At 44.2% G+C, this 25,735-nt stretch overlaps 1 protein-coding gene across 1 annotated transcript in view; it reads left to right on the top strand.

Annotated features, from left to right (window-relative positions):
- Nucleotides 1-25,735, top strand: part of GLRA1 (glycine receptor alpha 1) — an 86,458-nt gene that overhangs the window by 18,572 nt on the left and 42,151 nt on the right. The window contains exons 2-3 of the mRNA XM_052643743.1: nt 19,974-20,101; nt 25,625-25,692. Of these exons, the coding sequence (XP_052499703.1) occupies nt 19,974-20,101; nt 25,625-25,692 (196 nt within the window). The remainder of the gene's footprint in view (nt 1-19,973; nt 20,102-25,624; nt 25,693-25,735) is intronic.

The following is a 25,735-nucleotide window of genomic DNA, read 5'->3' as shown; positions in this document are numbered from 1 at the left end:
GGCAAAAAATTTAAAAAACAGATTTGAAGAGGTTAAGTAACTTGCCCAAGATCACACAGCTACATGGTAGAACCAGATTTGAGTTCGCCATGATATCCTACTTCCCATTGCAAGTGTTTATGGTATACTCAGAAAACGAAGATCATGGCATCTGGTCCCATCACTTCACGGCGTATAGATGGGGAAACAGTGGAAACAGTGTCAGACTTCATTTTTGGGGGGCTCCAAAATCAATGCAGATGGTGATTGCAGCCATGAAATTAAAAAACGCTTACTCCTTGGAAGAAAAGTTATGACCAACCTAGATAGCATATTCAAAAGCAGGGACATTACTTTGCCAACAAAGGTCCGTCTAGTCAAGGCTATGGTTTTTCCTGTGGTCATGTATGGATGTGAGAGTTGGACTGTGAAGAAGACTGAGCGCCAAAGAATTGATGCTTTTGAACTGTGGTGATGGAGAAGACTCTTGAGAATCCCTTGGACTGCAAGGAGATCCAACCAGTCCATTCTGAAGGAGATCAGCCCTGGGATTTCTTTGGAAGGAATGATGCTGAAGCTGAAACTCCAATACTTTGGCCACCTCATGAGCAGAGTTGACTCATTGGAAAAGACTCTGATGCTGGGAGGGATTGGGGGCAGGAGGAGAAGGGGACGACCGAGGATGAGATGGCTGGATGGCATCACGGACTCGATGGACGTGAGTCTGAGTGAACTCCGGGAGTTGGTGATGGACAGGGAGGCCTGGCGTGCTGCGATTCATGGGGTCGCAAAGAGTCGGACACAACTGAGCAACTGAACTGATTATATACAAATATTTTCAGGGATAAAAATGGAATGTGACATAGGCAAGAGACATAAGCAGGGCAGTTGAATAGCAAATGAAATGTATTGCACCAAACTATGCTGAGCTGCCAAACTACACTGTCACAGAGATCTCTCCTCCCCTCCAGCACATCCCAGTGTCTGGGGCTTCTTGGGTAATATGCATTAAAACAGAAAAAGGAAAAAGAAGTGGTCACCTCTCTTCTTCAGCTTCCACTTACTCACCATTGCCTTCAGCGCTGGCCACTAGCAGACTTCCCCTTATGAGGAATTCATCTTCAGTGAGGAGCCAAGCTGCTGGTCCTGAAGGAGGGAGGGCTCCCTTGACACTGCTAGAGCCTTTCTGCCTTAGAAACATTCATACCCTTTGACTCAGCAATTTTGCTTCCAGGCCATGAACACAGGTTTGTGAGCAGGGGGGCTTTTCACAGCATAAATTATAATAGTTCAAAATTGGAAATAATATAAATGGCCATCAGAGAGGGACAGCTAAATGAATGCTGATATAGTCACACACTGGCTCATGCAGTCACTCACAATTATCTTTCTAAAGGTTTAATAACAAGAAGAAATTAAATTCTCATTTAGAACCTTCAGTAAAAAAGCAGGAAACAAAATTGATAGTAATCTATAGAGAAAAAAAAAACCTAGAGGAAATTTACTAATATGTTAACAGTAGGTATCTAGATAATAGGATTTCCAGGTAGTTTTTTTTTTCCTTTAAACCTTGTTGTATTTTTCTAATATGCATGCATTGCTTTTATCATCAGAGGAGAATGTTATTTTTTAAAGGATGGAAAGAATCTGGTCTGAGGGCTGCCAGCCAGCTTGCGAAGAACAGTTTTTGCCACTGGACAGTTTCCATCTGTGCAGCAGCAATTACTACTCCGTTACCATCAGATCATCTTAATCCTATTGATTGAAATGCCAAAGTAATTCTATTAATTTACTACTTAAGAGATAAATTACTAAGAACAGAGCAGAAGAATTACCAGAGAGTGCTGCAGTATTCCTCTAGGTGTGAATGTGGGTGGTCCTTGTAGATTCAAGTGTAAAATGCAAAGAAGCCTCTAGAAGTTCATATATTCATTCCTTATCATACAGCCTAGAGCAACCAATGAAAATTGAAATCAATAAAAACTGTCTTGAACATTTACAATGTTCCGGGTACCAAAGTAAGCACTGAAGAAGAACTATTTGATCTTTGTCACAACTCTGTGAGTGGCAACGATACCCATTTTACAGATGCAGAAACAAAAACGATAAGTAACTTGTCCGAGGCCGCACAGCTTGTAAACAGAAGAGCATGAATTTGACAGCAGAATTTGTGTGCTTAAGCCTGGACCAGCTTCTGTTTCAATCCAGAAATGAATGAGCTCTTGTTAGTGCAGTATCTTACTTCACCCAGAAAGATTCCTTTTTTATTTTTTGTACCACACTGTGCAGCATGAGGGATCTCAGTTCTCTGCCCAGGGATCAAACCCAAGCCCCCTGCAGTGGAAGCCTGGATTCTTAGCTACTGGACCACTAGCAGTGATTTATAAGTTATGACAGGAAGGATCTATACTCTATGGATGAGGAAAGTGATGCTTCAGTATAACAAAGGATGCATTCATGATCACGGAAGAAAGAACAGAAGTGAGTAGTAGTCAAATTTAGGACTTCTGACCCTACACCCAGTTTGTTCCATTTGCCTCAGAGCCATGCAACAAGAAGCAGAGGACAGTGGAATTTGGATCCCTATTTGGTCCTCCTATGGAGCAGAGGGAGGTGACCCTGCCAGAGGACCCTGAAGGTATAGGGTGAAAAGGGAGGAAACCCTCAAAAAGAAAAGACAGTCTCAGGAATGACCCTTGCCACCCTTTCCCCACTAGCCCTCCTTCCTCCTAAAACCAGGAAGGGACACTAGCCATCTAGCATCATTGTCCATCGACCTTGCTTTCAGCTCATTAAGTCCCTTAGGCTTCACTGACACATCTTCTGAATACTCCTCAGTAAATATTACTTGCAGAAGCTGGTACTAATCTGCAGAGGAGCAGGAACTTAAAACAATGCATATTCAAGTTGAGTGAGCTATATTAGCACATTTGAACAGCTGCTGCAAAACATATGGCAAAATTCCACCTCAATTAGAGTCACATATCAACTCAGCCACCAAATTACCTTGATTACGTCATTTAACCTTTCCAAGTCTCCATTTCCTCAAGTGAAAACTAGAGAAGAAAATGGTACCCACTTCACCGAGTGGTTGAGTGGATTAGAAAGCATGTATGGGAAACTTCTTAACAAGGTGGGTAGCAATTAGAAAATGTTTGATCATTGGTAGCCATTGCGATTCTTGTTAATCTCTTAGTCAATTTCCTTGTCTATAAATGGAGATGACATTCCTTCTGACATTGCAGTCACAATATACAATCATTCATTTATATAAGGTGCTCAAAAAATGTCTTTTTTTTTTTAACACACAAGATGTCCCTGTTCCGTAGTTCTATGACTCTTCTACCCACTTCTTCCCCAAGACGTTAGAACCTGTTAAGTAAGACAAAGAAGTTCCACTCCACTAAGCATAGCTGCAGCTCTCTGTCTTAGAGGATTCAGGGGAATCAAGGAGGGCTATTTAGAGCCTTATTAGAGATTGGGAGCATCAATAAAACTCCGTATTTACATACAAATACCCACTTCAACTAAATCCTCTCAACTCACAGTTAAGCATGCTCTTTCTGAAGACCATTCACTCAGTTTATTACTGGCAGATGCAGATTTGAATCCAAGTTGCTTTTTCTACAGTTGAAGGTCATTTCTTCCCCAGTGCCCACTGAAGACTGTTTACTATTTTCTCAACACCCTCCTTTGAATCATAGTCTCTCGGATGCCTGAAGACCACACACATCTAAGATTCACTCTTAGGTAAACCTCTGTTTTCTCTGGAACAAACACTCATTTTGCCAATACACTTCCTAGGGGTTCATTGCAACTTGGCTTATTTTTCACACTCGGTATGAACCAGCACAGATCTTGGAGGGGAAAGTAATGTGGTTTTCTAATAGGGTCAGACATCCAAGCACTAATTTGTCTTCACACAGGTTTCCCTCGATTTATTTGGGAGTTCTTTGAATACAAGAGCTATGGCATATCTATTATTAAGATATTTAAAAGAGAAGTCTCTGGATTTTGTTGTTCAGTAGCTCAGTCATGTCCAACTATTTGGGACCCCATGGACTGCAGCATGCCAGGCCTCCCTGTCCTTCACCAGCTCCCAGAGATTGCTCAAATTCATGTCCACTGAGTCAGTGATGCCATCCAATCATCTCAGCCTCTGTCATCCCCCTCTCCTCCTGCCTTCTATCTTTCCCAGCATCAGGGTCTTTGTCAATGAGTTAGCTCTTTGTATCAGGTGGCCAAAAGTATTGGAGCTTCAGCATCAGTCCTTCCAATGAATATTCAGGACTGATTTCCTTTAGGATGGATCTCCTTGCTGTCCAAGGGACTCACACTAGCTTTCTCCAAAACTATAATTCAAAAGCACCAATTCTTCAGTGCTCAGCCTTCTTTATGGTCCAACTCTCACATCCATACATGACTACTGGAAAAACCAAGATTTGACTGGACAGATCTTTGTTGGCAAAGTAATGTCTCTGCTTTTTAACATACTGTCTAGATTTGCCATAGCTTTTCTTCCAAGGAGCAAGTGTTTTTTAATTTCATGACTGAAGTTACTATCCGCAGTGATTTTGGAGCCCAAGAAAATAAAGTTTGTCACGATTTCCACTGTTTCCCCATCCATATGCCATGAAGTAATGGGACTGGATGCCATGATCTTAGTTTTTTGAAAGTTGAGTTTTAAGCCAACTTTTTCACTCTCCTCTTTCACTTTCTTCAAGAGGCTCTTTAGTTCCTCTTCACTTTCTGCCAATAAGGGTGGTGTTATCTGCATATCTGAGGTTATTGGTATTTCTTCCAGTAATCTTGATTCCAGCTTGTGATTCATCTAGCTCAGCATTTCTCATGATATACTCTGCATATAAGTTAAATAAACAGGGTGACAACATACAGCCTTGATGTACTCCTTTCCCAATTTGGAACCAGTCTGTTTCATGTTTGGCTCTAACTGTTGCTTCTTGACCTGCATAGAGGTTTCTCAGGAGGAAGGTCAGGTGGTCTGGTATTCCCATCTCTTTAAGACACAACAAACTCTGGGGTTAGGTGTACCTAAATAGGGCTTCCCAGGTGCTGCTAGTGGTAAAAATAAACCTGTCTGCCAATGCAGGAGACAAGAGATAAGGATTAGATCCCTAGGTTGGAAAGATCCTTTGGAGGAGGGCATGTCAACCCCCACCAGTATTCTTGCCTGGAGAATCCCATGGACAGAAGAGCCTGGCAGGCTGTGGTCCAAAGTATTGCAAAGAATCAAACCCGACTGCAATGACTTAGCACAAATAACTTTTTTAACCTCTATAAATCTCAGTTTCCTCATAAGTAAAATGGGGGTAATTAATCCAACCCAAAGGATTATTACTGAACTGACTGACTGAAAGGATTAGATTCAGGATTCACTACTATAAATAAAGCTCTTTGTGTAAGGCCTGGTCCTTTATAACCACTCAATAAGGGCTGTTATATTTTTATTATTTATATTCTGCTCAGTCACCCAGTACAACCTTTGACATACAGTAGGCACTTCATAATTATTCTAGATAAATAAGTAAATAAGTGAAGTAATAAACTAATGCCATCTCAAATGAGATGATAATGATCTCAAAGTACTTAGAGAATGCAAAAAGTTGACTAAGAAAGGAATTTATTCCTACAGCATCTTTAAGCATCATGACCTTTTACCACTCAAATGATACCTAAAGTTGATAAAGGAAGGTGGTATTTCAAAGATGGGTGAGCTGAGACAGAGAAAAATAAAATGAAAGACAAGGTGACTACAGAGAAATTCTGAGTAACAATTCAATAAATAGTCAAGAAGGATTTATTCACTCCCTTCCTGTCTGTTGGGTCTGGCCAAATAGTCAAGCAGAAGATGCCCCAGACCCTGGTCACGTTAGGGCTCTGCCATCTGAGATGCTGAGAGGAGATCTTAACCTTTCAGTTGATCCTCGGTGTCATCAGCTGTACGTGGAGATGCTGTCATGCAGGTGGCAGGAAGATCAAATGAACTGGAAGTGCCAAGTCTACCGAAAGTGTTATTTGTGTGAAAGTGATCATCATATTCTTCTCAACCCATAATTTCCAATTCTCAGAGCTCCATGAATTCTCACTCACAGTTCCAAAGAGTCATACAAACATTTCTGTTATAAACCAGAGCAGCACCTCGGAGGGACTCTGGAAATCTCTATCACTTGGGATAGTCAGGAAAATAGTGTGGGCTTCAGAGACCAACTGACTACTGACTATAAGTGGGGTCTGCCACTTATAAGCTATATGACCTCTGCTAAATTTCAGAAAGTGCAAGCATCAGTTTCCCCATCTAAAAAATGGAGGTAATGCTGTCATCATCATAGGATTGAAAGTACCCAGCACATAGTAAGTACTCAGTGAATGGTAGCTATTACTATCATTAGCTAATAACACATCTTTCTGTTTTTATCATATTAGTATTTCTCAATATTCATACTCCCAGAACTTTGCCACATCAAATGACCATTCCCTGCTGATCAATGCAGTCTTTTTTTCCCAAAACTTTTTGTCTAGAATCCCTGAGCTGCATTCTCTACAAAGACATACTTTTCCAGTGGGATTTATCTGATTAAAAAGAAAACTGCATTGAAGGTAATGAGAGCCATTTGCTCTCCTGTCCAACTCGTGGGATGCATGCTAATTACACAGGGCCTGCTAAGAGCTTTGCCTCAAGCAGAGTAACCCCCATAGGCCTGTTCAGCAATCAAGCCTCTGAAGAATAGCCCCTCACCCGAATTCCTAACATTGTGACTCATCTAGGGGGTTACTTGAAGCTAACAGGCTTAAGCCAAGAATTCTCTGTGGAACCAGACCACTGAATGATACTGAAGATGAGAGGCACAGGAAAACTTCCTTAAGTGAGATACACAGGGACAGTCAGGGTAAAGTGAGACAGTGGTTGTGGAATTATAGTCAGTGACCTAGGAGGGGGAAACGAAAGGCATAGGTTTGACCTAGGACATTGATTCAGTCATTCTGTAGGATGGCTATACATACTCCTGAAAGAAAAAGGGATGGCTTCTCCTTTTATTTTCCTGCCTTGGATTTTCCCAGAGGACATCAGATATTTTCCCCCAGAGACTGATTAAAGATATCAGGGCCAGAATTCAGGGCTTTTTGACTCCAAATCACATCATTGATGCTAAGTACCTGCACAGCTACATTCTGCTTCCTCTGAAGTACCAGGTGTATACAAGCCATTTAACAAATACCTCTTGAGCCCTGACCAGGTGTCAGGCTTTGTACTTCATGAAAACCATATGGAAGAAGTTTGTCAAAGTCATGTTTTTGGGGTCTTGTCTACATAACAACTGTCCCAATTTGGGGAAAAGGAAGGTTGGAAACATGGTGTTGAGCTTGAGCCAGAAAACACCAAGGACTGCCATGATTCTGGTCCTGAAACAAGCACATGAGGTAAGAAGAAGGGGGGTGAGAAGAAAGAAAACATTGGCACGGTTTAAGCAAATGCAGTGTGGTATGCCAGAGTTAGACAATCAAGCCACAAGCTCCTTAAGCCTTAATTTTCTTACTTTAAAATGGGGGCAGACATCCCTGCCTCTCAGGTTGTTTAAAGGATAAATTGTGACAAAATATTTAATGTTAGGGGATTTTTTGCCACCAATCAAGAAAGACTAAAATGAAGCTTTCTGAAAATGAAATGAGATGCTGTGAGAGGCAGACATCCGTCTTTAGGTGACCACGCTTGATTATCTACAGGAAACGCTACCTTTGATCAACTGGGTTTGAGGACCTAGGATGCTCTAGGAGGACAAGGACCGGGGTAAAGCAAGTGAGGGCACAAACTTTCAGGAGGCGCTCACTTTCAGGGCTCTGCACGTGCAGGGTTGGTACCTACACAGCCCTCAGAGTAAGCGCCTCTTTGAATTTTGCCAGGCGCCTCATTCTTCTTACCCTACGTCATGAGGATACTTAAATAAAAGCAACAGAAGAATCAGTGGAGGGAAAGCTATCTCGAAGAACAGACTGGAAACAATGATAAGGAATGTGAGATATCTCGAGAGAATCAGACTTCCCTAAGGGCAGGGGAAGAACCAGATGGAATCTCAAGGTTCTGTTCAGCTCCAAGGATCCAAGGTTTTTCTTTCTTTTTTTTTTAATCTTTGGCTGCACCCCTGAAGCACATGAGACCGTAGTTTCCTGACCAGTGATAGAACCCCCATCCCTTGCATTGGAAGGCAGAGTCTCAACCACTGGACCACTGGGCACGCCCCCAAGATTTCATCTCACTGCAGACAAGAACCCTGTTCAAATACTTGTGCTTCTTATCCAGATAATGGTTCCTGATAAGAGGCAGATCTAACTGTAGAAGGTAAGACAGGAAAGGGAAGGGATTCTTGCTCCATAAGACCTGGAGAAGCGGGCTCAGGGCATGCCAACTGCGCCATTCTGCTCCCTAAGGGGTGCTTAGCAGATCATGAAGTGAAACTAATAAAATGTCAGGCACTCCAGGCCAACCTAAGCCCCTTACTGCAATCAAATAAAATTGGAATTGCACAGCTGGCCAAAGCAAACCAGCTGTTGACCTGAGGGTGCAACCCAGGCAAAGCTGACAGTGACCCACAAGGCTCATACTGTGCAACAACCCGCAGCCCCTGGTGTCAGAGTCACAGACAGGAAACCGGCTCAGCCCGCAAGGTCAGAGAGTGCCAGCCTTACTCAGCCTCATCCCTTCCTAGGACCTAGGATACCTACCCCTCACACCATCCCTCCATTCCTTTCTAAGGACAGCCCCACAGGCAGAAGAAAGCTTTCTCCCCAAAACTATACAACACGGACATCGACAAATGTCAGGTCTTCCCAAAGGTATACAGAGGCAAAAGTTCACAAAATTCAGAAAAATTCTGATTTCTGTCCCCATCTGCCTCCAAATACTGCCTTCCTCCTCTGAACCACCAGAGCGCTCCAATTATGCTCCTTAGGCTGAGAGCAACCTCTTATAGTTGCTTATATGTACCTACTCTAGTCTATCTGCTGAACTATAAACAATAAGAGGGCAAAAGCTATTCATCGACGAATGATCATTGGAAATTCCCTGGCAGTCCAGTAGTTAGGGCTCTGTGCTTTCATGGCTGAGGGCTGGGTTCAATCCCTGGTCAGGGAACTAAAATCCCACAAGCTATGCGGTGTGGACAAGAGAAAAAAAAGAAAAGATGATTGATTGCTACTACCTGTCAGACACTGTAGACAAACACAAACTCAGTCCACACAAAAGGCTTCTTCTGTAGACAGCAATATATTTATCCGCCTCTCCTCCACAGTGCCTTATTCATGTAGTAGGTGCTTAATAAATTAGAAGGATCAGAGGACTGTAGAGCAAGAGGACAAGCCCCCACTCAGCAATCTAGTCCCTTGACAGAGACTGATAATCCACCCTGTTCCCCTTTCCTGCTGGGTCAGGATCCAGACCCATCTTCCCAGAAGCTACTCCAAGTAAAGTGTTTACCATGCCTGATCTAATCCAAAACTTCCATTTTCCAGATGAAGAAACTGGGGACCATCTAAGAAAAAGAATTAGACCAAGAGAAATTTAGACACAGAGCCAAAACTATATCTCAGTTTCCCAGCCCCACCTTCATATTTCTCCCTCTATTCCACAATGATTTTTATAATTGTGTATGAAGTAAAGGGAAAAAGTAGAAACAGTGTCAGATTTCATTTTATTGGGCTCCAAAATCAATGCAGGTGGTGACTGCAGCCACAAAATAAAAAGATGCTTACTCCTTGGAAGAACAGCTATGACAAACCTAGACAGTGTATTGAAAAGTAGAGACATCACTTTGTTGACAAAGGTCCATATAGTCAAAACTACAGTTTTTCCAGTAGTCATGTATGGATGTGAGAGTTGGACCATAAAGAAGGTTGAGTGCCGAAGAATTGATGCTTTTGAACTGTGGAGATGGAGAAGACTCTTGAGAGTCCCTTGGACAGCAAGGAGATCAAACTAGTCAATCCTAAAGGAAATCAACCCTGAATACTCACTGGAAGGATGAAGCTGACGCTCCAATACTTTGGACACCTGATGTGAAGAGCTGACTCATTGGAAAAGACCCTGATGCTGGGAAAGATTGAGAGGGCAAGAGGAGAAGGGGGTGACAGAGAATGAGATGGTTGGATGGTATCACTGACTCAATGGACATGAGTTTGAGCAAACTCTGGGAGACAGTGAAAAACAGGAAGTCTGGCGTGCTGCAATTCATGGGGTTGCAAAAAGTCGGGCATGACTTAGTGACTGAACAAAAGCAACAACATGAATTAAATGCTCGTGGAAACATGGACAGACCTTCTGTCAACACCTGACTAGTTGACTTGGTACTTTCTACAAGGAATAAACACCAGTTCATTCGATTACCTCCCTGCCAAGGCAAAGGCGATGTCCTGGCCCAAGTCAGAGGGCACATCTGCCTGGAAACCAAGTTGGACACCCACCATTTGGAGGGGTCTTTTGGAGAGTGCATTTCCCAAGCTTGGCCAGGCTACAATTCAACTTAACCAGCCAATAGCTGAGAAATCCAGATAGATTATTTGTACTAATAAGGCACTGAGGAGGGACAATCTTCCTTAACTTCCAGACCCACCACAAGGACACAGAGCAGGGGGTGCAATCCTGGCTACTTCCAACCTTGAAGACTCAGTCAGTGCTCCATTCTCAATTCTTCATCCTTTCCCTTTTGCTCCCACTCTCTCTCTCTCCCCGCTTCATTTCCCTCCTTCACGCCCACACATGCTCACTAAACTTCTCTTTAATTCTCCAAGTCCTCTCTCACCTCTAGACTTTACACATACTGTTCCTTCTACCCAAAACACTCTCCTTCTCTGTTTCTTCCAGGTCGATTCCATACTCAACCTTCATGTTTTACTGTAAAAAACACTATCTCCACAAAGCCTCTTGGAAGCCACCTCCTGCCACCAGGTGCAGTTGGGTACACATCCTCTGTGCTCACTGACTTCCTTGTTCATAGCACTGGCCACACCTCAGACACCTCCACTTTCCTCTTCCTCTCTCTCCCACCCCCACTTCTCTTCTCACTCTGCGTCTCCAGCTTCCTCCTCCGGCTCCCTGCATCCCTCCCTTGGCTGTCCTCAGCCTCTGAATCATTCTTCTTCCCCTCATTTTGCCCTTCCTCCCTTTTCCCCCAATCCCTGACCTCCTGATTTTCCTGCCCATGGTGAACTCAGGACATGGAATCTGTTGGCGTCAAGATGGAGGGACCCTCCCACTGCTGCCCCCACCCACTGTGGTCCTTGCGCATGTGGTACCATGAAGGGTCTAATTGAAACAGTTTCTCCCCAGGCTAACTGCCAAGCCCAACTCATTTGAAATTCAGATTGACAACTGCACATTGATTCCCTATTTCCAATTGATGCTGCAACTAGGGAATGAGAATCTGAGCATTGATCTGGCCAGGCTTCCAACAAATCCCTGAGAAATGAGCTGTTCCACTGACGAAAAATGAGGGGACTGAATGGGAAGGCAGCAAGACAAACACACTCATACTCCCCTGAGGGGTCCAGATAAATTCAGGTCCCAAGACCAGATGTGTAAAGAAGAAAAGTTTAAAAAGAGGGAATATTATAGATTACTAAAATGATGGTTTAGAACCAGAAGGACTCTTAGAGATTATTCTAATCCCCTCATTTTATAGCTTGGGAAACTGAAAGCTCACAAGGGAAGAGATTCGTCAAAGGTCACAAAGCCCCCTCTTTACTCCGTCACCCTCCCTCCAATGCCACTGTAGAACAGACTCCTGGACTTTTGCTTAATCTCTGTCATTAGGAGTCAAAACTGAGGTTCTTTAAGTACCAAAGCCTCCTAATGCAACAAATGCCCTGAGAGGCGCTCGACAGTTCAAGGCTCGGTCCAGTCAGTGCAGCCATTACCATAAGCCTTCGCAACGAGGGACAGAACCCTTGGTCCCAGGAGACCTTACGGACATTCTGAAAATGACTATTAATCAAATCTGTCTAAATCAAGCCTGATTCACCACATTACATCTCAATAATCCCTGAAACAATTTGCATCATTTCCAAATACTTTCATAGGGTCAGCAAATCCTAACAATCAAGTATTTCATTTCTCGGACTCACTCTCAGCCTCTGCGTCCAGTCCCTCACTGTCTATAAGCAAAGGCTTAAGCTCACCAGAGGCAGTGGCTGCAAACGTGCATGAAGGGCCCCTGGACACCTATTTTCTCCGCACAGAGGCGCAAAGCACAGATTTACTTAAGGGGGCCCTAGAAATAATTCTGTGCAAAATATGCTGTCTAAATGTAGCCAGAAATGTACAATGATCATCAAGTGGAAAGGCATGGCTATTTGACATTCAAATGGAAGGTTTATCAGAAAAAGAATTAGAGAAATTTTGGACGAGGGCAGTAAGGAATGGGAGACGATTTTAGGTGGTTCAAAACGTAATAATAATGTACAGTCATCATTTCAGTCATTTGCATTATCCCAGGAAGAAAGTCTCCATTGGGTGTTACCATGTCTCTAACACCTTTCCAGCACTTGCTGATCTTCTTTTGGAACTGAAGGCAGGCCTCAGGTTCGGGATGTCAGCCAGCAACAGAATTTAACTAGGAGTTTAAACTCTTCTCTTTCTGTTTTCATTGTATTCACTGCTATGGTTGTCCTCTGTTACGGCAAGTAATACTGGTTTTTCATTTGTGAAGAGTGAAATATAAAGTTACTTTTCTTTTTAAAGAAGTGAGATAATTCAAGGAGAACTTTTTTCCCTAAATAACAAATATTTCAAACATTTTTAAATAAGTAGAAATATTTCAACATCTGACGTTACTGTGACGAAACTACGCATTTTCAAGATGATTAAAAATATATACAGAAAACAAGATAAGACCTTTAAAACGTACATGTCAATGCAATGAAAACTTTAAAGTGACTAATAGTAGAAATGATTAAAAAAAAAAAACTCGGAAAAAATTGGCAATGTTCCAAGAAACCATGATACATGGGAGGGACTAAAGAATCTCAAAATTTCCAAGAATTCTACTGTGAGTCACCTGACAAAACAGAGAATCATTTGCTAAGTCACACTACTTCTTCCCCAGTTTCAAGTGTGGTAAATTCAGAGTATGTACAGGGATTGCCAGGGGTCAGACACAGGTTTGGATTTTCTTGGCTGTAACAATACAACAGAGCTTCAAAACAAGTAGTAAAACTACCTACTATCATGATTTATATTCTTCGTAGTTTACAAAAGTTTTTCCTATACATCGTAGCATTTGGAAGAAGCAGGGCTTGAAAATGTGAGTTCTAATCTTTTCCCTTATTCAAGTACTGTGTGATGTGAGGCCAGTTAATTTCTCCGAGTCTCGCTTCCCACCAGTTCAGTTCACCATACAAGGATTGTCGGTGAGTCAATGGCCAGGTGACCAGACTAAGCGCCTTGCTGCAGACGTGTGAGCTAGGATAATCAGAAGATGCTTCAGCTTGGGGAGGATTCAGATATTAAATGGCATATTTTGCTAACAGCAAATGGTAGGGAATATTTGGGGGCAAATTCATTTTCTCACTGTACTGCCTAATGGGAAGAGAAGTCTTATGCTATAGTAACTGCTAGGAGAGAGGACCACGTCCCCAAACCTTATTATCTGAGGCGGGGCGGGGGCTGAGAGAGAATAGGAGCTTATGAAAGCTTCATAACTGCCACTCCTGGAGCGGTTCCAGAAGTGAATCATAGCAGCGATGAAGTCATAAATCACCGGTTACATGCCCGTGGTCCCCTTTGCCACACCAGAGTCACACAGAAGCCATGGGTCTGGTGCTGAATGGAGAAAAGGCTGGGACTGTGGTAAAGTATGGCCACGGAAGGTGTTTGGCAAGACTTCCAAGTCATGCAGGGGCTACAGTACAGCTGAAAGCAGCAGAGAGACCAGGAGAAACTCCAGACTGACTCTCAGCTTCCACATGCACAGACACACACACACACAGACACACACAGACACAGACACAGACACAGACACAGACACACACACACACACACAGACACACACACACACACACACACACACACACACACACGGTAATGGAAAAGCAAGACCGTAGATGGAGTGCCGGCTATGAACCAAGAACCATCTTTGACATTCCTTACCTGGGCTACCTCAGTGACTCCTTGTGCAACACTTCTTTTGATGTATCAGGCAACTGCAGTTCAGAGAAGTTAGGTCACGTTCCCATGGTCACACAGCCAGTAAATGACTGAGACAAGGATTGATTCCAAATCATCTGTTCTTTTCACTCTTTATGAACCATTCTCTATTACATGTGACAGTACATTTCAGTAACACACACATATAATATATATATCACACACGTATAGCCACAAAGGCATTTGACATTTTCACACCCTGTACCCCATGTCTACATACATGCCATGAAAGTGAAAGTTAAGTCGCTCAGTCGTGTCCAACTCTTTGCGACCCCATGGACTATAGCCTACCAGGCTCCTCCATCCATGGGATTCTCCAGGCAAGAATACCGGAGTGGGTTGCTATATGTACACACAAAAACGCCCATACTAAATATCACTCTTAACAACACACTTTGACAGGAACACAGGTCTTCATATTTTTGCATATCCAAATCTATGTAACACAGTTCAGTTCAGTTGCTCAGTCGTGTCCGACTCTTTGCAACTCCATAGACTGCAGCATGCCAGGCCTCCCTGTCCATCACCAACTCCCAGAATTTACTCAAACTTGTGTCCATTGAGTCAGTGATGCCATCCAACCATCTCACCCTCAGTCGTTCCCTTCTCCTCCCTCCTTCAATCTTTCCCAGCATCAGGGTCTTTTCCAGTGAGTCGGTTCTTCACACCAGGTGGCCAAAGTATTGGAGATTCAGCTTCAACATCAGTCCTTCCAATGAATATACAGGACTGATCTTTAGGGTGGACTGGTTTGATATCCTTGCAGTCCAAGGGACTCTCAAGAGTCTTCTCCAACACCACAGTTCAAAAGCATCAATTCTTCGGCGCTCAGCCTTCTTCACAGTCCAACTCTCACATCCATACGTGACCATTGGAAAAACCATAGCCTTGACTAGATGGATTTTGTTGGCAAAGTAATGTCTCTGCTTTTCAATATGCTATCTAGGTTGGTCGTAACTTTCCTTCCAAGGAGTAAGCATCTTTTAATTTTATGGCTACAGTCACTACCTGCAGTGATTTTGGAGACCGAAAAGATAAAGTCTGACACTGTTTCCACTGTTTCCCCATCTATTTCCCAGGAAGTGATGGGGCCGGATGCCATGATCTTCGTTTTCTAAATGTTGAGCTTTAAGCCAACTTTTTCACTCTCCTCTTTCACTTTCATCAAGAGGCTTTTTAGTTCCTCTTCACTTTCTGCCATAAGGGTGGTGTCATCTGCATATCTGAGGTTATTGATATTTCTCCTGGCAATCTTGATCCCAGCTTGTGCTTATTCCAGCCCAGCATTTCTCATGATGTACTCTGCATAGAAGTTAAATAAGCAGGGTGACAATATACAGCCTTGACATACTCCTTTTCCTATTTGGAACCAGTCTGTTGTTCCATGTCCAGTTCTAACTGTTGCTTCCTGACCTGCATATAGGTTTCTCAAGAGGCAGGTCAGGTGGTCTGGTATTCCCATCTCTTGAAGAATTTTCCACAGTTTATTGTGATCCACATAGTCAAAGGCTTTGGCATAGTCAATAAAGAAGAAATAGATGTTTTTCTGGAACTCTCTTGCTTTTTCCATGATCCAGCGGATGTTGGCAATTTGATCTCTGGTTCCTCTGCCTTTTCTAAAACCAGCTTGAACATCAGGGAGTTCATGGTTCACGTATTATTGAAGCCTGGCTTGGAGAATTTTGAGCATCACTTTACTAGCATGTGAGATGAGTGCAACTGTGCGGTAGTTTGAGCATTCTTTGGCATTGCCTTTCTTTGGGATTGGAATGAAAACTGACCTTTTCCAGTCCTGTGGCCACTGCTGGGTTTTCCAAATTTGCTGGCATATTGAGTACAGCACTTTCACAGCATCATCTTTCAGGATTTGAAAGAGCTCAACTGGAATTCCATCACCTCTGTTAGCTTTGTTCATAGCGATGCTTTCTAAGGCCCACTTAATTTCACATTACAGGCTGTCTGTCTCTAGGTGAGTGATCACACCATTGTGGTTATCTGGGTCATGAAGATCTTTTTTGTATAGTTCTTCTGTGTATTCTTGCCACCTCTTCTTAATATTTTTTCTTCTGTTAGGTCCATACCATTTCTGTCCTTTATTGAGCCCATCTATGCCTGAAAAGTTCCCTTGGTATCTCTAATTTTCTTGAAGAGATCTCCAGTCTTTCCCATTCTATTGTTTTCCTCTATTTCTTTGCATTGATCACTGAGGAAGGCTTTCTTATCTCTCCTTGCTATTCTTTGGAACTCTGCATTCAAATGGGTATATCTTTCCTTTTCTCCTTTGCTTTTCGCCTCTCTTCTTTTCACAGCTATTTGTAAGGCCTCCCCAGACAGCCATTTTGCTTTTTTGCATTTCTTTTCCAGGGGGATGGTTGATCCCTGTCTCCTGTACAGTGTCACGAACCTCTGTCCATAGTTCATCAGGCACTCTATCTATCAGATGTAGGCCCTTAAATCTATTTCTCACTTCCACTGTGTAATCACAAGGGATTTGACTTAGGTCATACCTGAATGGTCTAGTGGTTTTCCCGACTTTCTTCAATTTAAATCTGAATTTGGTAATAAGGAGTTCATGATCTGAGCCACAGTCAGCTCCTGGTCTTGTTTTTGCCGATTGTATAGAGCTTCTCCATCTTTGGCTGCAAAGAATATAATCAATCTGATTTCAGTGTTGACCATCTGGTGATGTCCATGTGTAGAGTCTTCTCTTGTGTTGTTGGAAGAGGGTGTTTGTTATGACCAGTGCATTCTCTTGGCAAAATTCTATTAGTCCTTGCCCTGCTTCATTCCGTATTCCAAGGCCAAATTTGCCTGTTACTCCAGGTGTTTCTCAACTTCCTACTTTTGCATTCCAGTCCCCTATAATGAAAAGGACATCTTTTGGGGGTGTTAGTTCTAAAAGGTCTTGTACATCTTCATAGAAATGTTCAAGTTCAGCTTCTTCAGTGTTACTGGTTGGGGCATAGACTTGGATTACTGTGACATTGAATGGTTTGCCTTGGAAACGAACAGAGATCATTCTGTCATTTTTGAGACTGCATCCAAGTACTGCATTTCGGACTCTTTTGTTGACCATGATGGCTACTCCATTTCTTCTAAGGGATTCCTGCCCGCAGTAGTAGATATAATGGTCATCTGAGTTAAATTGACCCATTCCAGTCCATTTTAGTTCGCTGATTCCTAGAATGTCGACATTCACTCATGCCATCTCCTGCCATCTTGCATCTCCTACTCAGCCATAAAAAGGAAAGCATCTGAATCTGTTCTAATGAGGTAGAAGAAGCTAGAGCCTATTAAATGGAAAGAAGTAAGTCAGAAAGAGAAATGTAAATATTGTATACTGACCCATATATAAGGAATCTAAAGAGATGGCACTGATGAATTTATTTTCAGGGCAGCAATGGAGAATCAGACATAGAGAACAGACTTATGTACAAGGCAGGGGGAGAGGAAGGAGAAGGGGAAATGTATGGAGACAGTAACATTGAAATTTACAATACTATATATAAAATAGATAGACAATGGGAATTTGCTGTGTGACTCAGGGAACTCAAACAGGGGCTCTGTGACAGGCTGAATAGTGGGATGGGGAGGGAGATGGGAGGGAGGTCTGGGAGGGAGGGCACATGGGTGTACCTATGGCTGATTCTTGCTGATGTATGACAGAAAACCACAAAATTCTGTAAAACAATTATTTCTTCAATTAAGAAATTTTTTAAAAAGAGCCCTTTAGGATATGAATAAGGAATCTTCAGATTACTAAGCATGAGTGCAACCATCCTAGAAAATTTTCTGAAACTTCAAAGGAATAACTGATTATTTTCACTATTTTTCATTAGTGAGTATAATAGTTTACTTATTTTAAAATTGCTAATCCATACATGAATATTTCTGAATACTTCCTACTAACCAAGATATTTGACTAATTAATTAAAATATTATTTCATGCATTCAGCAATTATTGAGCACCAAGTATGTGTGAGACACACCATGGTAGACACAGTAGAAGATTAAATAAGCAAACAATCAAGGCAACCCACCACAATTGCTGGTCTCGGAACATAAACATGAGTAACTTCCAACAAGATAGCACTGTCATGACACCGGCATGACTGGAAAGGCCCCAGTGGGTGAGGGGACGTGGCAGGAGAAGGGACACAGAGACAAGACAGTCCTGAAGCATCTGGTCCTAGAGAACGGGAAGACGTTGGTGCCACCAGGGCAACTTTGGGAAGGAAGCTGCAGCATCTGGTTTGGAATGAACTTGAGGCATGGCTTGGCAGGCCATCCAGATGGACATGCGCCCAGGTGTCTGCAAATGAAGAAAGGGAGCCTGTGGGAAAAGACAGGGTGGAGACAGGGCTATGGGGGCCGTCCATTAGAGGGGGTCACTTAGACAGCGACAACTCTGACACCAGAAAAGGACACAAGAGGCAGCGCAAGTCCTTGGGGAACACCACGTCCTACTTGGCCAGGTAACAGAAGCTCTCATTTTTTTGCGACACACACGCGCATCTCTACACATGCACCTCCTCCAACATACAAGCCCCAGAGCACACACAGTGGGGCAGCACCAGCTTCCAGCTATCTCCTGGATATAATCATTTCAGGTCAGGGAAGCTCAGTCACCCAAAGCAACAGAAATAATTGATAGTCAACCCTTCAGCTTCCAATCTTGACTGTTCTAGAAATGTACATGGCTCAGAGTGTATGGCAGGGGAAGAGCCCCTGTTCTCAGACCTCGGTCATTTGTACTACGTACTATGGTACAAAGCAACACCTAAAATGACTTTGTTGTGGGGGCAGGGTGACAGAAACCATGTGAAGCATCCCAATTTGATTTCAAATCCCCCAATTCTGGCTACATCCAGGCAAATGACCACTGATTTACATGGAACCTACATCTCCTTCACTAGCTGTGTCTGTTTTTTGAAAGTATTTTGAAACTTTTTTGAGAGTGTTTTTGAGAAAGCATTTTTGAAAGTGTTTGAGAGAGTCCCATAAGTATAAGCATCTAAGTTTGTCAAAGGTTCTGAGAAGACCCAAGGTAAAGACGCCTGGTTCCATTTGTGTTCCCAAATGCATTTGACTTGGGCATGTTCTTTAAAAAAAATTAGTAGCTCATTCTGAAGAAAAACTCTGGGGAAAGACTGGACTGTCATCGTTTAATCACTCAGTCATGCCTGCCTCTTTTACAGCCCCGTGGACTGTAACCTGCCAGGCTCCTCTGTCCATGGGATTTCCCAGGCAAGAATACTGGAGTGGGTGGCCATTTCCTCCTCCAGGGGATATTCCTGACCCAGGGATCGAACCCACATCTCCTGCACTGGCAGGAGGATTCTTTGCCACCGAGCAGCTAGGGAAGCCCAAAAAGGCTGGACTACTTGATCTCTAAGATTTTTTTCTGGCTGCACTGTTCCATGGACCTCTGGAAGTACAGGCACCTAAAACACAGGGCTGGGCCTCGTTGGGAAGTTAACCCTTCAGTCTCCTCTCCCAGGGAAACCAGCAGTCAAGGGTGATTGCCCAAAACCTTAGAGATGCAGCCTCAAAAGAATCAGCAGTTTCTTAGCATCAATCAGACACTCTCTGCCACCTGCCAGGATCCTACACAGGCTGATACCTGGGCTGGGTAAACAAGGTAGCCTGGGCCTTACCTCATTAAGGACCCATATTATCTACTTCTCCAGCGGTTCTTAGAGCTGCGCTGAGCAAGGCTGGGATCTGATCTCAGTGTGAGAAAAGCCCTCATTAACCATCTGCCTCCTCTCTCCTTTCTTAGTCTTGCTGCTTCCAAGGAGGCTGAAGCTGCTCGGTCTGCTTCCAAGCCCATGTCGCCGTCTGATTTCCTGGATAAACTCATGGGGAGGACCTCTGGATATGACGCCAGGATCAGGCCCAATTTCAAAGGTAGATAAACTTGCCTTTCAGAGCCCCAGGGATCTGCTTTCCCAGATTGTGGCAGCAAGCCCACTGAACTGTATGCAGATGGTAAATAACCGGTATGAATTCCATGACTCTTTCCTCTACCCCCAAGGCAGATACTATTAGTCAATTCCCCAAGGCCAAACAAAGCCTCGGAAAGTAACAACTCAACAGGATCTCTGGTTGCCTGTGTCAGTATGGAAACTAAACCCACTTGCTAGCTTTACTAATGGACAAGCAATGAACGAAGAATGTAGAGAAATGGGTTCAGGTTTTGCTTCGGGTACAAACTTACTCTCTGAGCTTAGATAAGCCTCTTGCTTTCTCTGGGTTCCAGTCTCCTGGCCTGGGCAGGGCTGGAGCGGGCTATCTCTGTGGTTTTTACACTGTGCCTCATGGAGTCCTGGGGCTTCTTCCCTGTGTCCCAAAAGAGAGAAACAGAGGACAAGATGAGCGAGTCCCCCACCTTGCTTCTCCCCCAAGCAGCTGTACTTTTATTTGTCTTAGATGAGAAGCTTCTAACTACAGTTCACCCACTGAAAGCTTCCCCTGGAATAACAAATAATTTTGGAACTCTCTTGCCTAATAAGGGCCACAATTTCGAATGCCTAGTAAGATAATAGGGAGTGGTAGAGATATGAAAAAATAGCGGTGCAGGCCCCTGGAAAGCAGGCAGCCTTTCTGTCCCCCCAGTTCCTGGTCACCCAACAGGACTGCGGGTCTTGTGCTGCCAGACCATCCAAAAGTCCAAGGAAAGCCACAAATCAAGATTTATGAGAAACTTCCTGAAACCTATCACATGTAAATACAAACAAAACATGTTTGGGAGCCAGATATGCCCTATGGGTAGCCCATTTATTAACCACAAATGAAGTGATCTGAGAAGCTTCTTCTGGCTCACAGTCCTCTGAGCTCTTATGTCTCACAAGAGGGGCCAGTTCCTGTCATCCACTGATGCCTCAGGAAACTGTAACCATCTCGAACTTCTGGGCAGGTTTCTGCATGTGCAGACTTGAGGACCTCCTTGGGAGCCTGTGCACCCTGACCTTCCTCCCAGCACCCCTGCAAAAATCTTATTTCAAAGACCCACAGCCAACCCCCTGATCAATCCTTGATGCCGGATGCCCTTCCTTGCTGTTCCATTGGCTCAACTCCAAGACCAAACAAGAGATGTGACAGCTGCTAACAGCTTCCTAGTATTGGCTCCCTCAACCCCCCACCCTCCAAGTCCACTTCTCAGAGTGCTTTGCAAATGGAAAACAGGCTGGGAGGTGCACTGAGGCTTGTTTGGGGGCCCAGTTCCCACACCTGTTGATTTCGAGGTGCTCTTGCTCCCCAGCACCTCTTTCCTGAGGCCATTTTCTTCCAGGATTGTTAGCACCACCTTTCTTCCCTCAAAGACAGTGAGTCAGCACACAAGCCCTTCACCAGATTCACAGTGTCAAACACTCAGAGGAGCCCAGCAGGTACGGCGCACAACTGAAATAGGATGAGGGTAAGCAGAACCAGAAAGCACAGGCTCCGCGAAGGGCAGCCAGGTCTCCCTTCCCGCCAGGTAGGAATGCAGGCCCTGGGTGGCGTGCCTTCCCAGGTGAGACTTAAATCGGCGGGGTTATGTGAAATCTTCCAAGTTGGCAGCTAAACCATATCATTGGGAAACACCATTGGCCAAATCAAACACAGTCGGAGAAAACTGACCACCAGTTTGCATCTGCAGTTTCGCAGTTTTCAGGAATTCCGTCCCTGGCGCCCCCTCGTGGGCTCCTTTAGAACTCCAGGCTGAGTAGAAGTGCCTTGGTCTTGTCCATCTGCTGAACATGGGGGCATCCAAGTTTCATGCGCTAGTTATCCTTTCTGCATATCACTGTACTTGGCGCATAGAAGGCCCACAGTAAACCCATCATAAATGAACACATGAGCAAATGACCCTAAAAATATGCTAGAACAATGAAGTGACTCACCCAAGTCATGCTGCCAAGACTAGGGACTTTAACCCAGCTAGCTGCTCTGACTCAATTCTGTCTAATGCTAGTGATTCATTTAGTTGCTTACTCCCTGATTTATTGATTTATTTACTTACTTACATAGCAGTGAACATAACCCCTGAATCAGGGCCCTTCCCCTCCCCACCCTGAAAATATTATTCCAAACACTCAGACCCAAAACATACAGGACAAGACAATCCCTTGGGCCTTTCCCAACCCTGCACTATCTCTACCCCCTATAATCTCCTCTGACTTGGGCTCTGAGCAAAGCACATCTTCTTGGAACCCCACCCCAGGTGAAGAGGAGCAAGATCTCTTCTCTCCCTTGTGGTGAGGGCTGAAACATTAATTGCAGGGTACCTCCTGCTCCTGAGCCCCATGACCCCTTTCACATGTCCCCAAAGCCCCCCACAAACTACAGAGCTCCTATAAAGTCCAGGCAGAGTAGGTCCCTATGACCCCCAAGACGACAGGAAGGGGCCTGCATGTTTCAGGACCCCACAGAGTGATGAATCACTCAACAGTTTCACCTGAAGAATGGGTGGCAGGGAGAGTGGGCTCTGCAGAACTCAGTGACAGTGAAAATCCTAACACTGAAGTAGAGAGCTCGAAAACTGGATTCTAACCCTCCCGCTACTTACCTAATGTCTGTGACCCAGAGTAAATCACTTGACACTTCTAGGCCTCTGTTCCTGCATCTGTGACATGATCCAGGAGAACCAGGCCCTGCCAGCTTTGATATTCTGTATCTTCACTAAGACTCTGTATCACAATGGCTCCCAGGATCGAGGGCATGGCCCAATGCAAACATACACACAAGACCAAAATTAAACTTTAATATTTAATGAAATATATACATTACACTGCTGCCAAAGGCAGCCAGATTGTAATTTTCTTGAGGATAATTTAATTTCTGATTTATTTCAATGAACCACACCTCCCCATGAGGTCCTTTCAGCTGGCGCCCTCTCGCACACATAAATCAGGATCTAATTTATATGGGAGTCACAGCACCAGACACTGGCAGGGCCTGGGTGGGAACTCTGCGCACATCATTTCAAGGCACAGGCAGTAACTCTTTGGGGCATCTTAATGGTATGAGGCTAAATGAAAAGAGAAACCTGGATCTGAGTCTAAATGAGGGGGGGAAAAAGAACCCTAATGGGCCTTTGTTCTGGTGAAAGTGACTAAGAAGGCAGATTTCTGCTCAGCATAAGGAAAAAATTTTCAGCAGGCAGAGCTATTCAACTATGGAAAGTGCTGCTCGAGATGAAATGAGTTCCCCACTGCTAGAGGTGATCAAGCGCTCAGCCCTGAATGAGTAGCTGCTGCTGCTGCTAAGTCATTTCAGTCGTGTCTGACTCTGTGCACCCCATAGATGGCAGCCCACCAGGCTCCCCCATCCCTGGGATTCTCCAGGCAAGAATACTGGAGTGGGTTGCCATTTCCTTCTCCAATGCATGAAAGTGAAAAGTGAAAGTGAAGTCGCTCAGTTGTGTCCGACTCTTCGCGACCCCACCGACTGCAGCCCACCAGGCTCCTTCGTCCATGGGATTTTCCAGGCAAGAGTACCGGAGTGGTGCCATCGCCTTCTCCGTGAATGAGTAGCAGTGGTTCCTAAACCCAGCTCTGCATGAAGATCATTCAGGCCACTCATTAAACAATAAACTCTGGGCCAATCCCTACAGATTTCAGTTCACTGGGTCTGGGGTTGGGCTGAGGAATCTGTAGTTTGACAAGTTCCCCAGGTGATTCTACGTCTGTACCTCAGTTTGAGAAACAGCTGGTTAAGTGATCTCTCAGAAACACTCCAGCCCTGCAATCCTATACAGTAACCTTGTAATTCAACTGAGGAGCTTCCTTAAGGGAATTCCAAACCCATGGAGCTGAGAATGACTGCCCAGATCAAGATCTACTCTCCCAAGTTGATGGGGAAATCGCATCCCAGAAAAGGGAAGGGGCTTGCCTTGGAGAAAAGAGCCAGTGAGAGTTTGGGGCTGTGTCTCAAACACAGGGATCCTGGCAAGCCCTTGGAAGGAAAGCCTGGATCCTCACAGCAGGATTGAGTCCCTTTCTATACCCCCAGGATTTCTGAAAAGAAAAGAATCTTGGCTGAGTTTGGGTGAAATGCTTGGGCTAATTTTTCAAGATGAACAGAGAGGAGTGGGTATAAGAAAACTTGGATTCAAGTCCTGGCTCCACCACTTGCTGGGTACAGAAGCCCAGGTAAGCTACTAAAGTTCTCTGTGCTCTACTATGAAGCTGGGAATCTCATTGCTAGAGGGACCTAGCAACAATAATTTTGCCCTGCCTACCTCAGGACCTCATGGGGATCAACTAGAAAGTGGACCTGGAAAAAATTCACAAATGGCATGTTGCCATTTTCAAGTGAAAGATTATAACCTATTATCCAAGTCTGAACCCCCTTCAAAATCAGCTCAAGGTCATCATCACCTTCACAAGGGCTTCCCTAATGCCCTGCTCTTCATAACCTCTCTCACTCCTGGATTCTTACTGCGTATATAAATTTCACCCACGGCCTCACATTCTTTCCTGGTTATTTTATGCTGGCCTTCTTGCCAGCATGAGTGGAAACCTGGTGCTTAAACTCCCGGATCTTGCCACATTATGATCTCGAGCATGCCCCTTCCTTTCTCTGAACCTCTCTCCAAAAGTATAATCATTAAAACCACTAGCTTCAGAATTAGACCAATCTGAACTCAGGCTTGACAATTTACTAGCTGTGTGGCTGTGGACAAATAGTCTCTCTGAGACTGCTTCCACGTCTGTAAAATAATGGGAATAACCGTGTCTTCTCATGGAGCTACTGAGAGGATAAAATGAGATAGCATTAGTAACACTCTCAGTGCAACAGAAAACCCTGTTCAGTTAATGGTAACTAATTGTACAAAATGAAGAGACTGGGCTTCAGTTGGACAGAGGTCCTGCTAGCAAAGAGATTCCAAAGGGCAAATAATCCTCCTTTTCTTTCCTACCCTTGCAGTAGGATTCAAAAGCTTGCTTGGAAAGTATTTACCAAAGACTTATGGACTTCCTTTGAGGTTCCCTCTGGATTCCTCAGCTGGCATTCCCATCAACGCCCTTTCAGACAATCATTCTTGGTTCAGAAGTTCAAGGCAAGGAACTTGCTGTTTCTTGCAATTCCCAAGATGGCCTCCAAATGTTGTAGCTGTAAATACATTTCGGCCACAAATTAGAAGGCAGCCAGTGGGGTTTGGGGAAGGCATTTCAACCATATGGCAGGATGATGAATCATCCCGTGTTAACGAAAGTACATCTCAGCCGCTGGTGTTCTGTACCTGGTGCTCACTTGGGGGCCTGGGAATCTGGTATAACGATGTGGCTGCAAGTCCCTGCTGCCTACAAGTAGGGTGGAGGACAAGTAAGGGTCTCCTCCACCAAAGGGGATCTATCCCTAAATTCAGCATTTCATGAATGGGTCTCGTCCGGGGGATTTTTTTCATGGGCATGGAGCTAAGCAGAAATCTCTTTTAATTGGCAGGTCCCCCAGTGAATGTCAGCTGCAACATTTTCATCAACAGCTTCGGTTCCATTGCTGAGACAACTATGGTGAGTGAGTCAAAACACAGGCTGCTACTTGCTGCCTGGGAGA

Source organism: Budorcas taxicolor, chromosome 7 (genome assembly GCF_023091745.1).
Source record: "Budorcas taxicolor isolate Tak-1 chromosome 7, Takin1.1, whole genome shotgun sequence".
In the NCBI taxonomy this organism is placed as follows: Eukaryota; Metazoa; Chordata; class Mammalia; order Artiodactyla; family Bovidae; genus Budorcas; species Budorcas taxicolor.
The sequence above is the reverse complement of the archived record's forward strand: the minus strand, read 5'-3'. Positions and strand labels throughout refer to the sequence as shown.